The following is a 16684-nucleotide window of genomic DNA, read 5'->3' on the forward strand; positions in this document are numbered from 1 at the left end:
AAATCCACAGGGGCCAAAATGCGAAACTACACACCTAACTGTGGAGTGCTACCTAAGCAACACGACGGGTGCCACATGTGGAGCAGGATCTGCTTACCCTTCCGGAGCACCTGAGATCAACCCTAGTTTTTGGTGGGGTTCGTGTTGTTTATTCTTTAGTTTTCTATGTTGTGTCATGTGTACTATTGTTTTTCTGTTTGTCTTTTTCATTTTTAGCCATGGCGTTGTCAGTTTGTTTTAGATTTATGAGTTTGACTGTCCCTTTGGTATCTTTCGTCCCTCTTTTAAAGGAACTGTATGATACTACCCAAACTAATATTACTGATCAGAATTATGAAGGATGCCACAAGTTCATCTTTAACTTTATCCAAAATGCATTATTAACGTAACCTTTCTTTACATTCGTTTTCAAATCTATACGAATGTTTGTTTAGGGATATGCACTTATTCTTATCCTATACATATTGGATATCATCTTGTGCCGGTTTGAAAAAAAAAGTTGAGGAATAAGTTAAAAGGGTACCTTTATCTTCTTGAAAGTATCATCTCTTCTTTTTACAATGTCTTAGTTATCCTTCAATTATTGGAGTTTATCTTTTTTATATAATTATCAAGGTTTAATATACTAGAAAAAAACAAACAAAAAAAAACAAAAATAATGTATGTACGTTTGAAAATTAACATTTATATAAAACTATATACAATGTAACATTTGATAACAACAAGTGTTAGGAGTAAAAAATAGGAATGAGAGCAGATTCTTTCTTATTATTTTTTTTTAAACTTTCGAATAAGCGGATACCAATGCTTTTACAGGTTTACGAAGTTAGTTACTTATAAAACTGTTTCATTCACGTTGTTCTTTACGTTATGAAATTCAATGAAAACAACAGTATAGTAATTAGTTATAGGTCCTTAGTCTATGACTATTAGTATTAGATCGTATTAGACGTCGATGATCTTAGCTTGGAAAAAAATTGCGGAAACGTACCGACTTGATTCAACATTTATATTTGTAACATTCGGAAACGATTTGTACGGAATACTCCAAAGAATATCCGAAATTCAAGAAAATCCCATTTTCAAGGATACATTAATCTGCTTATAAACATTGTGTAAATTTCGTACAGAAAGGATGACAGCGAATACAGGGACTGCTGTGCCTACCACTGTAAGAATTTTTCTTTAATTTTGTTATTGCATTCAAATTTGATTGATTTTAAAGTCCATAACAGTCGACACTGGCAAAGTTAGTGCAACGCAGAAACTGAGAAAGTCAAATTCTTAAATTAATACTCTTTTTTTCTTCTTTTATAAGTTTTGCAGTATATGAAACATGATTATCAACTATTGCATGCGTGGCCTTTTATCAATAACAAACGTGATCAATTACATTTTTTTTTTACTATATGCACCATTTTTGGGCACCGACCGTATTATTGTATATTGTTTTAGTCTTTTACTATTTAATCTTAAATCAAGCATATGATCTGATGTTAACAAATTTAAGATTAATTTAAGTGGTATAACAGGTTAGGAATAACCATTATTGATGTATAATAAACAAACAAACTCGGACTACTAGAAGAATATAAGACATACATGTATATAAGTATAATGTTGGTTGTTGTTGCTATTGGGAATTAATTTTAATTAATTTGAAATTAATTTTTACCTACAATTAATTAAATAATTTATTTTAAACATTTTTGAAGGGGATAAAAAAAAATATGTTAACATGATAGATATCTATATATAAAAAAAAGTACAAAAAACTTCTTTTTAATATGAAAATTCACCACTGATTTGTCTTTTCAGTATAATTATTTGTAATAATGTCCCTCTCTGAAAATAATTTTTTATTATATGCATATCTTAATTGATTATGACATTATGTCACGTGTATCGTTGACACCTTTTTAATCACCATAAGTTAAACAACTGGCACATGTACTGATGACACAGGTGCAAGGATCTTGATAATGATCAATATCAAGCCATTATTCAAATAACAGCTATTTCACAGGTTCATGTATTGCATTTCTTAAACACAAATAATCATTAATTGATTAAATTTCTTCACATTTTCATTTGAATTTTAGCCTTAAAACTAACTCTTATCTAAAAAAAAATCCAGCACCTTAGAATGGAACATCCAGTGGGTGACTTAGCATGTTGTCTTTCGGGAGAGAGGACAAAAAAATAATCCTTGGACGTGGTCAATGATTCCTTTAACAAGAATATATCACCCATATTGAACAATGATTATCGATGTCAGTTTCTAATTCTTATACCACAAAAATAATAATTGAAACAATACATATTTATTAAACAATTATCTTATATTTAATGCCAAACAAGCCTTTGGGTTTACGATTGCATTTCTTGTTTTAAAGAAAGCAATTTGTTTAAACATATCAAATCAACTCATATAACAAATATTTAATACATTTCTAGAGTGGGGTGCGCATATTCGCCGGGGACACAATTTCGCTGTTTTTTTAATTTTGAGTAGTAAATACTTCAAGAGATGGCTGAAATGGAAGAAATATGCCGGTAACTAAGATTTTTATAACAAATATGATTTTATTTTAAACTACGACAAAATTGCGGCACTTACCGCAAGGACCGAAAAACGGATAACGATTTTCGGCCAATTTCCTAAATGAATAACACGATTTCAAAGAAGTATTTCTTAGTAAATCTTTGACTGAATGCCCTACATTTCAGTTCTGTATACCTTTAAAATGTCTGCTATTGCCATCTATGACAAAATTGATTTGAAAAATATTGTTTAAAGCTGCAGTTATTTGGGTTTAAATAGATGTAAAAAAACGTTAAAGTATATAATTTTAATATATAAAGTTTTTTTTTTTGTTAAAGTAAAAAAAAAACAATCTACTAATCGTAGTCCGAGTTTGTTCAATATAGTTCTGCATATAAATAATGGTAGGCCGAGTTTGTTACAGTCCGAGTTTGTTATAGTCCGATTTTGTTATAGGCCGATTTTGTTTTAGTCCGAGTTATCCAGCAGCGTTTATAACCACAAAAGGAAGCTTGGGATTGATTTTGGGAGTTATGGTCAATAAGGTTTAGGAATTAGGGGTCCAAAGGGGCCCAAAAACAAGCATTTATCTAGTGTCAGGACAATAAGTTGTGTATAAGTATTCCAATTGTTCTGAAATTGTACCACAATGTTTAATACCTTAAGTAGAAAGTTGGGATATATTTTAAGGGTTATGGGGCAAACAGTTTAGGAAAAAGGAAAAAGGGACCAAAAACAAGCATTTTTGTAGTTTCAATACAATAAATTGGAGTTATCTTTCTTTGTCCAGAATGGATGTTGAATCACCTAAAACCAATACTTTATGAAATCTTCTTTGAAAATTGGAGTTATCTTTCTTTGTCCAGAATGGATGTTGAATCACCTAAAACCAATACTTTATGAAATCTTCTTTGAAAATTGGAGTTATCTTTCTTTGTCCAGAAGAGTAGTTGAATCAACTTAAGTCAATGCTATATACAATATACAATGCAATATTCACTTCACTACCAACTGATAAATTAAAGCAATCTTTACCATTCAGTGATTACAAGCACTTTGATTACCATTCTAGAATTATGCCCCTTTACAAATGGAAAAATTGAAGAATTTTTTAGTTTCTGTTCTACTAACTTAAGTTTGTCTTAACTAAATTTAATGAAATGTGTATATTATGCTTATTTCCTCTAAACTCAGTTTAAGTTCAATTTTTGGCAGCTTCACTTTTATAGTTCTAAAATTATGTCCCTTTATAACGTTATATGCTAGAGGGGGCATCGTCTGTGTCCCTTTGGACACATTCCCCATTTATTTTTTTTAGAAGTTACTATTAATTACTATTAATTTTAACCATGACTGTATGACATTTTATATTTTAATATTTATGATGTATTTAAATGAGTAGTTATTGTTGCAAACTGCATTAGCATTTGAATGGAGATCATTTTTGGAATAAAGGAAAGGGGGAGGTGAATTTTTCTCATTTCAGATTTCAGAAATTAAAAAGAAAATTTCTTCAAATATTTTTTGTTTGAGAGGATTAATATTCAACAGCATAGTGAATTGCTCCAAAGCAAAAAAAGATAATTTTAAGTTCATTAGACCACATTCATTCTGTGTCAGAAACCTATGCTGTGTCAACTATTTAATCACAATCCAAATTCAGAGCTGTATCCAGCTTAAAAGTTGTGTCCATACTTGCCCCAACCGTTCAGGGTTCGACCTCTGCGGTCGTATAAAGCTGCACCCTGCGGAGCATCTGGTTTTTATTTACAGTACAAATAGACCAATAGTGTCCATTCATTAGCATGAAAATGCTATGTTGATATTTCCTGTTACTTAATTACAGTAGAGTTCAATTTTCACGATTTTAGCTTTTCTCATTGATGACTTGTAGCCCTTTCTAGTAACCAAAAGTGGTAGTTATTATGTGATTGAGTTATTTCCCTTTAAACAGAAAGTTTGATTACACTTCCATTATATGAAATGAAACATTATGTGAATTTTTTTCTTTAGTGCTGGACAGGAGAAAAACTGTACTCATGCCAAGACTTAATATTTCTTTATTTGAAAGAAAGGTAAATTCGGCATAATTTTTTGAAAAGTGCAGAATTTAACAAAGACTAATAGGGGAAAATCAATGGTGGTATTACATCTTTATATCAGTAATGTTTTTGACACTTTTGAAAATAAGTACCGATCAGATATTGGTAACAATCTATGTCCCTGGAAATATTAATTTTAATGGAAATCACATAGAACTTGCTTTAAAGCATTCATTTCTCTAAGATATTGACAAAAAAAATTAAATAACAAAAAAGTGTATTATTGCCCTTGTACCTTGTATGAAAAAAAGGTGCAACACAGGGGACATTAGAACTCTTTTCTTTTCTTTATTTTCTTCCTGTTATTAAGAAATCATCTTCATATTTATTATTTGGCTGTCTGAAGTTTTCTTCTTTTTTTCATGAAAAAAAAGATTTTTTTTTATTGTATTAGTCTTATTTTATACATATTTTTTTACGACATATTTTTGGTTCTTATAATGCTATGATGGTGTTGTCAGCATCATCTGCTTCATCGTCCAAAGACACATTCGGTTTCCAGCCCATAACTTTAGTTTAATTAAATGGATCTCTATAAATTATTTAAGAAGGTTCAATACCACAATTTAAAGAAGGTTGAGATTTTTTTTGGGTATGATTGTCCCAACGGATTAGAAATAAGGGGCATAAAAGGGGCCCAAAACAAGCATTTTTTCTAGTTTCAGGATAATTACTTGTGTAAGTATTTCGATTGCTCTGAAATTGTACCACAGTGTTTGACAAGTAGAAGGTTGGCATTCATTTTGGGGGTTATGGTGCCAACAGTTTAGGAACTAAGGGCCAAAAAAGGGGACAAAAACAAGCATTTTTGTAGTTTCCGGACAATAATTTGTGTGTAAGTGTATGGATCTCTCTGATATTGTACTACAAGGTTCCATATCACAAAGAGAAGGCTGAGATTGAGTTTGGGGCAAATTGCTCCAAACATGCAGGTGTAGGGTAAGGAGCTAAAAAGGGCCAAAAACGAACATTTTTCTAGTTTCCAGACAATATCTTGTGTTTAAGTGTACGGATCTCATATTTTGTGTCAGAAACCTATATTTTGTCACAATTTGATCACAATCAAAGCTTGAATATTGTGTCCACGCTTGAATATTGTGTCCAAATTTGCCCCAACTGTTAGGCTTCGACATCTGTGGTCGTACCAGGCTGTGCTCAGCGAAGCATTTCATTACTGTTATGTCTTGGTTTTGTCTTTTATCAAATTCAATAAATTTGTTCATTTATTATGTTCATAGTTTTAAATGCAGAATTTAAGTTTTTTTTTTTATAAATTCAAAGGTTATCTCCCCTTCTCTTCAGTTATCAATTATTTATCTTTTATTCTTTCTTGATGCAGAATATTTTTCATACCTGCATTTTTGACACCACAGATTTTTGCTGAAATGTTATTTCAACAAAAGCCTGAGATTATTTCGTTTAAAGATGGTGTTTTTCTGATATGTTGGTCAAAGATACTGTTTATTACCACACATAACAGGAACTTGTCTCTGAAATTAAAGGTGTTATTTTTTTCATAGACAGACATGTGATACTTAAATGAACAAATTTAGTCTTTAGTGTCATGCAAGTTAAAACACCTACCCATCATTCACACTTGGGTCACATCAAGTTTTACATAGATACATATCATCTGTTTTCATTATGTCAAATAGAAAATAAAAGTACTATTGCTGCATTTAATAGGTGAATTAAAACCTGGGCATTTGAGAAATAAGCTTGTCATAGAATACATGGAAAACAAATTCTTAATTAAATTAGTGTAGGTCCTATCCAGTTCCTATCTGTTGGCCTGAATATATCAATGTTTTGGATTGTTTTGTCACTTGGTTACTGTCTGACAAACATATCGTCGCTGTTATACAAAAACCTCGTATCTGAGGTTTTGATTATTTCACACCAGGCAGTAAAAACTGAAATCTTTTTTCGATTATTTAGAATTAAATGTGTATGTTCCACTGTATGCGAAAATATCTGATCTTCTAACCAATAAATTACCAAGACGAGCAAAAATGTCTGCACCTATATTGTATTTTGAAAGCTTTTCACATTATTTCTAAGCTTTATTAGCTTTGAGAACCTAAAATTGATGCCGTGCCGTGTGTTTTTCTTTTGAGATACGATATTTTCGAACAACAAAATGTCTCACCAATCCGACTACACTTTTTCGTCACATGTCAGAATTCAGGTTAATGATTGGTTAGAAGATCAGATATTTTCGCATACAGTGGAACATACATATTTAATTCTAAATAATCAATAAAAAGATTTCCACAAAAAATTGAGATACGAGGTTTTTGCATAACAGCGACGATATACCCACATCTTTTTTTAATCATAATAGTTATAAAAAGTACCAGGATTATAATTTTATACGCCAGACGCGCGTTTCGTCTACACAAGACTCATCAGTGACGCTCATATCAAAATAGTTAAAAAAGCCAAATAAATACAAAGTTGAAGAGCATTGAGGACCCAAAATTCAAAAAAGTTGTGCCAAATATGGCTAAGGTAATCTACTCCTGGCCTCAAGCTAAATGTTGACCCATGTTTTTTTTAGAAGCATTATATAAATTAAACCAACACTGGAACAGTATTTTTTAATTGTCTTTTCAATAGTTATTTATGGTGAGACATCTCCATATTTTCTTGTTTACCAATGCTTGAAGGATAAAGTTTCAAAAAGTTTGTTCTTCCTTGTTTAAAAACGTAAAAAAAGAAAAAGCAATAAAATTTGATAAGGCATTTGTTATTAATTTGCATAATTTTAACAAACGACAACTTTGACGTCACTTACCTGTATACATGCGTTTATAAAAGTCAGAAAAATGCAAATCTGAAATTTGTTTTCAACGAATGAGTAAAACCTTTACACTTCTTATGAATATTTCAGTATATTCTACAGATTTCTAGAATTACCATACATTTTTTAAACCATTTGGCTATTTAAACTCACAAAGACTATAGAAATTGAACTCCATATTGCAAAACAATCAATGAACACCTGAGACAAGATTACTACGTGTACTCGTCAGATTGTCTAATGAATAACAAGTACTATTTTTTGTTTTTTTTTCTCAACAAATCATGAAATAAACATATCATGAATTAAGTAAGGAGTTAGGAGTAGGAGAGAACTATGAATGATAAGAACATGACTGAGAATTGGGTAAGAAAATAATTATAAATATAAAATTACATGTAATTTAAATAACAAATAAAATTTTAAAGCATTTAATTGATTTTTGTTTTTAAATGTAAAACTAGTATTTACAAGTCATGCATGATTTTAAAAGTTAATAACAAAGAGAGTTTTAATTTCTGTGAAACGATAATATGAAATGCACAACATACTTTAGTATTTAAAATGCACAACAACTATCTATTTCATATAAATGATGTGTTTTGTGTTTTTTTGGTGACAGACTAAAGGAACTTATTTTGGGTAGATATAAAACATGTAAATAGAAGTATCATTTAAATGCCCTTCTTAAAGATTTACCCTTGTTCTTTTGACTTTTTGCTGTTAAATATAAGTTCAGTGATAAGGCAATGTGGCATAATTATCAATGAAAAAGCTATCCACCGGAGACCGAAGGGTGCTGAATTATGTAACTGTGTCTCACTATATATTTTCTGTGACAGGTAAATTGCTTGACCATATATTTTGGTATACTGATAATCCCCCCCCCCCCCCCTCCCCCTCTCCACATAACAAAAGGTGAAATAGTCCAAACAAGAAAAACTAAGGCTTTAATAAGCTATAAGCTAAAACTATAAGTGGCCAAAAAATATGTCAGACAGCTACCAACAACCTCTTAACCACAGGCTCTTGACTCAAGTAAGCATATAAAGAATATAGTGGGACCAAAGACGCATGTGAGGGGAGGTAAAAAAGACAGTGAAATGAGATTTTCCTGCCATGTATTATTATATGACTTGAATATTTGACCTTTTCAAAATAGTTGTTGGCTTTTGTTATTATCTTCCTTGTAATTGTTTTGCTATTTAAAAATCACTAAATCCTTGTAAAATGCACAATACATTTTGTACAATTCTTTCTAGGATTTTTATTTATGAACTTCAGGCGCGGATCCAGAGGGGGGGTTCCGGGGGTTGGAACCCCCCTTTTTTTTGGACGATCAATGCATTTGAATGGGGACATGTAATTGGAACCCCCCCTTTGTCCTGGGTTAGGAACCCCCCCTTTTTAAAATGGCTGCATCCGCCCCTGTAGTTTATATTCCATTACATTTTTATTAAATTTATAGTAGCATTTACATATGTGTTTAAACATAAGGTTAATATTATCATGTATTATTACATTGGTTGCAATGAATTACATTGATTTCCGAGTTAAATAAAAACCGATAATTTCACATGTGAAATAAACGTGGTTATTTCACTCTCTGACGTCATACAACAATAGGCGTTGTCAAGACGTCGATAACGGCGGATTAAAACAAATTGTGAATGCGTAGAAAAAAGATATAGTCCCTTACATGTTTAACATTAATTTCTTTAAAAAAGCCGTTTGCCAATGTAATAAAAAGAATAACTAATTAAAGAATTCAAATATTGAAAAATATTCAACTCGTGACCGAACAACACTGATAATTAGCTCATGCGCTACACGCATTCGTGAATTAATGTGTTGTTCGGTCACTCGTTGAATATTTTTCTCTATTTGAATTCTTCGATTAGTTATTCTATAATTATTGGTTTTCGTGCTATTTTAAGTCATACTTAAGAATTCATTGTGACATCACAATTTCCATTGAAAAAACATGCTAAATACAAACATATATGACGTACGAAAACATGATCTGACAATATACACATATACATGTCTTGCAAGGATTTTTTTTACATGAAGCAATTTAATTTGAAAAGCAAACAATATCCTGTATTAATCCATGTAAAATCCTTGTTTCTAATGTTTATTATTTCAAGCTATCAATGGATTTATGAATAATTCTTAAATGGCTGTTTATGATTTATATTGTAATTTGATTCTATTTTAAACTTTTCATTAAATATTTGGACTATGGATGAACCAAGGTGTTGTCCCTTCAAATGAATTAATTTTGGACTTTTTATGACTTCAAATTTAAAAGCAATGAATTAAATTAATTGTTACACCCATGTTGTCAGCAATGTATGATGTAATTTATTTAACTGTAATGTATTGACTGAAACATGCATTACATCGCTTTTGAATTTAATTTATCAATCATCCTCTTTTGAATTTAATTTATCAATCATCCGTACTAGCTGAAAAAAAGTGAATGCTGAATATTTAATGCAACTCACGTAAATTTTAAATATTTAAGATCTGATATTGCATATATCTCATTGATTTTAAAGTGTTTCCCATGCTTACTAAATCTAATATTTTACTAATAATTATCAGTTTTGGGATGCAACTTTATTGAGCTTCACAGCTAGCAAACAAAAGTAGTTGAAGATGATCTTTTCGTAACTGGCTTAAATTTAATTTTGATCCTGTCAGAGCTTATTTTTCTAAATTTTATTCCCATCGTTGGTCATGCAAAATTGTATTTCAATTTATTTCTTGGTAGACATAAGTGTTAACGTAGTGATAATGACCTTCATGTCAGCTCTTTTTAACCATTGAGTCAAAATTTACCACAATACATTTGAGTGCTAGTCACCCTCCTTGAAAGCTATCGTTTTGCATTAACCATGGTAGTACCATGGTGTAAATTAAATATCGCCCTCTTTGACGTAACTTATATGAACAGTTAAACTGTATGAATAAAAGGAGACCTATGTATACACATCAATAATGTGGCAGGAACGCAATGTCTCAAATGGTCAAAGTCAACGCATACCCAGTTATTTTTAACAATAGACGGGTATGATGTATCTATACACCATACAGTATATCAAGGCTATTAATTGTCCCTGTTTAAAAAGAGTTGTGATTGAATTAATCAGGAACTATCTTAGATCTGTGCTCGACACCAATGTCTCCGAATAACATAAAACAATATGATACGACATAATACAACCACTGATGGGTTTCTAGAATGCACATGTACATATAAATGTGGTTAACTAATTTCCTCTCTTTTTTAGACCGATTAAAGATTGATTCAAAACGTTCACATTAGCCCTTAAATCGATTTAAAGTGAACAGATCTATTTCTAATCGGTCTAAATGTCCTAGTGTGAAAGGAGTCTTCGACAATACTTTACTGAGTTTTCTTCATTTTACTTAATTAGAAATTTACCAGTAATCATAAAGAAGTGGAGATGTCCTTCATGTAATCATGTATGATACTGGCAGAAAAATCTTGAATAAATATGGTAATAAGCTGACATCGCCATCATTGCCTCTGTACATTTTTAAAACTAATGTAATGAGAATTAATTTTCAATGAGTTGTAAATTGCACCACTGTATTTGCAAAGCATCTCTTTAGACCTTTCCTTTAAAAATCATTTCATCATAATTTTAAATTTTCTTTTGTGATATTTGTTTGCATACAAATTAAATCTTTCCAAGAAACTTTAAAACCTGATACAAGGTAAAAAATGTATAATTGCTCTGTTTCGAAGAAAAATCAATCTTTAAATATTCAGTTTTTAAGTAGTGATAGAATCCAGTGAATTAAATAAAAGTTTGTAATTTAATCTGTTAATAGTAGTAATAAGTGGTTAACATTAACTTTCACACAACTTTCTAAAATTTTGCACCAGGCATAATTCAATGGATTTATGTGAATAATCAATCACAATGGCTAATAAGAGGAAGGAGAGGGGGTGTTCTCAAAATCAAATTTTGGAACAGACATGAGTCACATGAGGCATGATCCTGGGGTAAAAATCACACTCAATTCATATATTGAAGTATGGAAGTAAATCCTGATCTATATATAAATTTTATAGCAAAATTATAACACTCATATATTTCTCAGGTATCCAACAATCTGTCACATTTTAATTTTATTAATAGCGTTTATTTAATTGACAAATAATGAAAAATCCAGCAGATGATAGATATTATCATTATTGGATTATTGATATATTTATTTTGATCAGTTATAGTACATTTTGTTAATCAGAAGTTGAAAAGAAGTGTCCAATTGACATATATATTACTACCCATTTACATTTTACCTCCTTGAAATTGCACCTTATGGAAGCAATTTACGTATATACAAAGTAGGATATACTAGGGGCTGTGTAAACCTTTGTGCTGTTTTGTTGTTGTCTCATTAACACCAGTTCTGCTGTGCTTTTAATACATATAACCAACTTTTACATTCTTCATGATGAATGTATTGTTCCCATGTACAGTCCTCGAGGTACAGTCTTCATCCCGAACCACAGGCCCAGCAGGAAAGGCTTGTTAAATTGCTCTCAGGCATGTAATTATCATATTTACAGGCCAACAGAATCTAACTCAAATTTTCCAAAAGTTGAGTTTCTGGCCCGTAGATTTTAAAATTCATTGTTAAGACTGTATGTTTAGAGGGATAACACCTTTTGATACAAGGCATAAAGGTCTTGCTAAGTTCAAGGTTAAAGGTCAAAATCTTGTCAAGACATTACTGAAACATAGATGTTTAGTTGGAATTTGTCATACTAGAATTGATGACCATGACAGCAATCATCTTCTTTGCAGTTATAATACAAAATTTTACAGCAGATTGTATATTTTCTGCTTGAGACTATTTAGATGGTACAACATTAGGAGATGCTGGAGGATTATACATATATTTCAAGTTGTACATATAAACAAAAAAAAAACTCTTTTCTTAATGGCTATTAATACAAAATGCCAGACAGTGTTTTTTTTCAAACTCTTATCTTATCCCATCTTTTTCCCCTGTGAATGTCATTCAAAGGTAAACATAAGTTGTTTAGATGTTTTCACCATAAAAAAAAGTATCTGTAGAGACAGCTGTTAATAGAGTATATTTATGCTGACGTTTCCATGAACAATGTCAACGTTGATTGTAAGTGTTTGAATTTAATGTATATCATGCTCTTCAGCAATATTTAAAAATTTCTATGAGAACACTGTCAATATCTAAAAATTGTTTCTATATTATAATAATAGTTTAGCCTGTTTGTCAACAATACCCTTAGTGTGTTTTGGTAACTATATGTGTTAATTGGTTCAATGTTTCATAAATAAATTCATCCATCTTTTGATTTATCTTTGTTCATTTAATCAAGAAATTAAAAAAAAATGTCATTTTGTTCATAATGTTTTAGTCTGTGCTCAAAAGTTTTCCAGCTACATCATGTACATGTACTATCTCGAATCAAATTTCCAATAGCAGGCCTCAATTTTTAACTGATATATTGAATACTTTTTTCAAGACCAGACTGCAACCTGCCTGCTGGATGTGGCCTTTATGAAAAATTCTGGCCGTATCTGGATTGAAAACAAAAATCTTGCCCCCCCTTTTGCTATTAGAAATGAATATTTCCAACAGAATTGTATGGCATTAAATGAACATGATGAATAAAACGGGCATATTTGTTTGTGGCAGGGGTTTTAATGTCTGACCGGAATGTTCTTATATGATAGACAAAAAATAGGGAGAATACAGCATCGAAAATTTCCAACCCTATAAACTCCTTTACAGCAAATACAAAATATGCCCCACGCCAGGAACGGTTTTTAAAAAAGTGCATATTACTTTATTTTATGTTTTTAGCCCCAAAAAAGGGCTCCGCTCGCCGATCTTTAAAAACTTCGCCCCCCCCCCCCCCTCCCCTTTCCAAAATCCTGGATCCGCCCCTGAAATGGATTGTGACATCCTTAGTAAATTGAACTAAATGATTGTTAGCAAAGCAAAACATGATTAATTTGTGTATTGACTTATAGAAGTTCAGTATCATCTCACACCTTGTACAATTATTCCCTTTGAATTTTTAATAAATATATGTATGTTACATCATTTATATTTATTGGCAGAGTAATATGATAGCAAATTGGACAAATATGTATGGTGCAAAAGTTATAACATCATATCTAGATTTCTACAATTGATATCTCTTCATTGATGTTAGGAACTGAAATGATATTGGAATGCCATATAATTTACCTCAATTTTGGATAAACTCTTGAATTTTGAATATATATATATGTTATTTCAAACTAAAAAGTTATGATGATAATTCTTTTAACAAAATATGTAAGGCCACCTATAATTTTATCTCTGACAGGTAAAATTAAAGAGAAAAAAGAATGATGAAACCAAAAAGGAAATATGGTTAAAATATTTTTGTTCTTTATTTTATCTGCTGAGAAACCGAAGAATTATGTCATTGTGGCCTATCCTCATAGTTTCATATTTCAGTGTCATCTAATTTGTAAGTTGAGAACATTTGGTTTATATATAATGTCAAATATGTTTTACTTTATCCCACGCTACTTGTTTAAAAAAAGAAATGTTTGTTGATGTAAAAGTTTTTTTTTACTAAGAGCTCTTAAAAAGTTGTTATTACCATAGTAGCAAGGCCACACAATATTTTTTCTCAATTTTTTATACAAATACACATACACACTAATACAATTGTGAGCAAAATGAAGGGAACTACATTTAAAATTGCTTAAAGTTTTAATGTTTGTTCTGAAGTACATGTAGTATATCATGATCAGTCATTTTTACCTCGGCTTATCAATAAATATCTTGGAAGTTTTAAACTGATACAAAATAAACATACAAATAACATAAGTCCTGTTTCAAATTTATCATCAATATGATTAAAGGATTAAACTGTACATAATTTGACATGTTTTTAAGACTCATAATACTGTTCATTACTCTAGATCAGTTGATTTTTAGCAGTTAAGCTTGTGAGGTTACTTTTAATATTACTTTCTCTTCCCAAAAAAAGTATGAGTACAATAAACATTCGTAATAAAAGTTTCTTTGAACAGCTCCAGTGGCCAGAGGTAAGTTATTGTGTGGGCATAGGTTCTATGTACATTTTATTTTTTCAGATCTTAAAAAGTGAGGACTCTCTTGTTTATCACGCTTTATGCTTAGTACAAATTGATTATCTTACATTTGCAAAGGATTTGTTGATGGTCAATACTTCCATTTGAAAGACACTTTTAAAAATAAAACTCTGAAAATAGCTTTCTTGTTCACTTGATGTAATATCAGATGGTAAACAAACAGATACGATAGTCACAAAAGTTAAAATATTAAAAAGAGAATATTGTCAATATTTTATAAAAAAATATTTTTTTAAATTAATACATTATGCAGGTTAGGAAATGTGTTTATCTTTGGCATTGCTTAATGAGATTTATCAAATTTTAATCATAGGAAGGATTTTATCTCTTAGCCAGTCAAATGATCAAGACATTTTGACAGCTTGTTTTTATAAAAGGAATATTTTGATTTTTACTTTATATTTTACAAGAGATTTATTTGATCCATAAAAGTTAACCAAAAAAAAGGATGTAAAGAAAAGAAATCTTAAACAAATCAAAGAAAAAATTATATCAAACTAATTGTTACTTTCATCTTCATAAATTTTAACTGTGATTTGAACTCTGTCCTATATTCATATCTGACATTTTTTTGTTTAGTAATTGGTTATCCATAGACTCCTAATTTACCTCCAAGTTTGGACTTGAAGAGAAAAATAACAAGTTTTAATCCAGGGATTTTTTTTTTATTATCATTGTTACCGTCTGCAGTTTTTCTTTTGATATAGATTTGAACATACACATTTTTAGTGATGAATTACAAGTACTTGCAAATGGGAGACAATCTATGTTTGACAAAAAGGAAAACATTACTATATCATAGGCTAGAAATAATAAACAGTATATTTATTGATATTATTAAAATGTACATATTTATACGAGAAAGGTTGCTTTTGTAAACAAGTAAATAGCTGTATATCTTGTTTCACCAATTAACTCTTTTCTTTTCAATCTTATTATTAAAAACAGAAAAAGGGTTTCAATATAAATATATTTTTACTGATTTATATGAGATAAGTTGATATGAGAATTATTGAAGTTCAGTAACAGAATTGAAAATAGAAATTTGATTATGTAAGATTTAAAGCTACTAAAGTGAAAAGTTAAAAAGATTCATACATTTACATTTGATAAGAAAATTGGAAGGTTTCAATTTTAAAATTAGTGATTTAATCTTCTATAAATGTATGAAGTTTATGGTTTTAATTGTATTGGAAGTGATCAGGGTAGCTGCTGAAATTCTGTTACCAACTTTTATGTCAGATCTTATGGGATAATGACAAAGGGCAACATTGCATGATAAATCTATTCAAGTTGGGAATTATTATTTTAAGAATAATAACTATTACTAAATTTGCTAGATAATATTATTTAATTACACATTTGGTATAGAGTCAGTCATACTTTGAACATTTAAATATTAATTTGAAGATGGGCACTAATTGGTGAATTTCTGTATTGTGGGTGTTTTATTTGTTGCGAGTTCACAAAGAACAAATAAAACACCCATAATACAGAAATTCGCCAATTAGTGCCCATCTTGACACTTGTGGTAAAAAGCATTTTCAAATAATGCCTATTTTTAAATGTAGACGGGATGAAGCATATAGAAAAGAGATGGAACATTATATCATAACAACGTTCCGATCGAAATTAAATCCAGAGAACTTTTAATAACGAACAATGGCGGAACATCATAAACCTCCTTAACGATGTCGCCTATAGCGACACTACATCAGTTATCCTGAAGAGTCCCAATGGAAGGATGAAATCGATAGAATGGAACTGTTAACTTTTTACTTATTTTATTATTTTATTTAATGAATATATATATATTTATATCTTTTGAGTCTATTAACATTATTCAGTCTTTATTTTTTATAGCTTCATTGATACAATAAAACATTAACAATAAAACACTTTATAGAGGAAATAGCCTATATGAAGCTAGAGAGATTAGAAGTACTTTATACTACTAAATTGTTGACCCAAATATATGTCTCACCTTTATGTAATTTTGATACATGTACTAATGGTATAATGTAAATGC

At 30.2% G+C, this 16684-nt stretch overlaps 1 protein-coding gene across 5 annotated transcripts in view; it reads left to right on the forward strand.

The window, feature by feature from the left end:
• Positions 1 to 965: 965 nt before the first annotated feature.
• The window catches only part of LOC139516757 (UTP--glucose-1-phosphate uridylyltransferase-like), a 47588-nt gene continuing 31869 nt past the window's right edge, over positions 966 to 16684 (forward strand). For 2 of the 5 annotated variants that reach the window (XM_071307044.1, XM_071307045.1), the window contains exon 1: positions 966 to 1171. In XM_071307044.1, coding sequence (XP_071163145.1) covers positions 1136 to 1171 — 36 coding nt within the window. In that variant the 5' untranslated portion in view covers positions 966 to 1135. Of the gene's footprint in view, positions 1172 to 7664; positions 7817 to 14574; positions 14590 to 16684 lie in introns of those variants that run through there. The other 3 variants (XM_071307043.1, XM_071307046.1, XM_071307047.1) reach the window with 3 other exon arrangements.

This window comes from Mytilus edulis, chromosome 3 (assembly GCF_963676685.1).
Source record: "Mytilus edulis chromosome 3, xbMytEdul2.2, whole genome shotgun sequence".
NCBI lineage: Eukaryota > Metazoa > Mollusca > Bivalvia > Mytilida > Mytilidae > Mytilus > Mytilus edulis.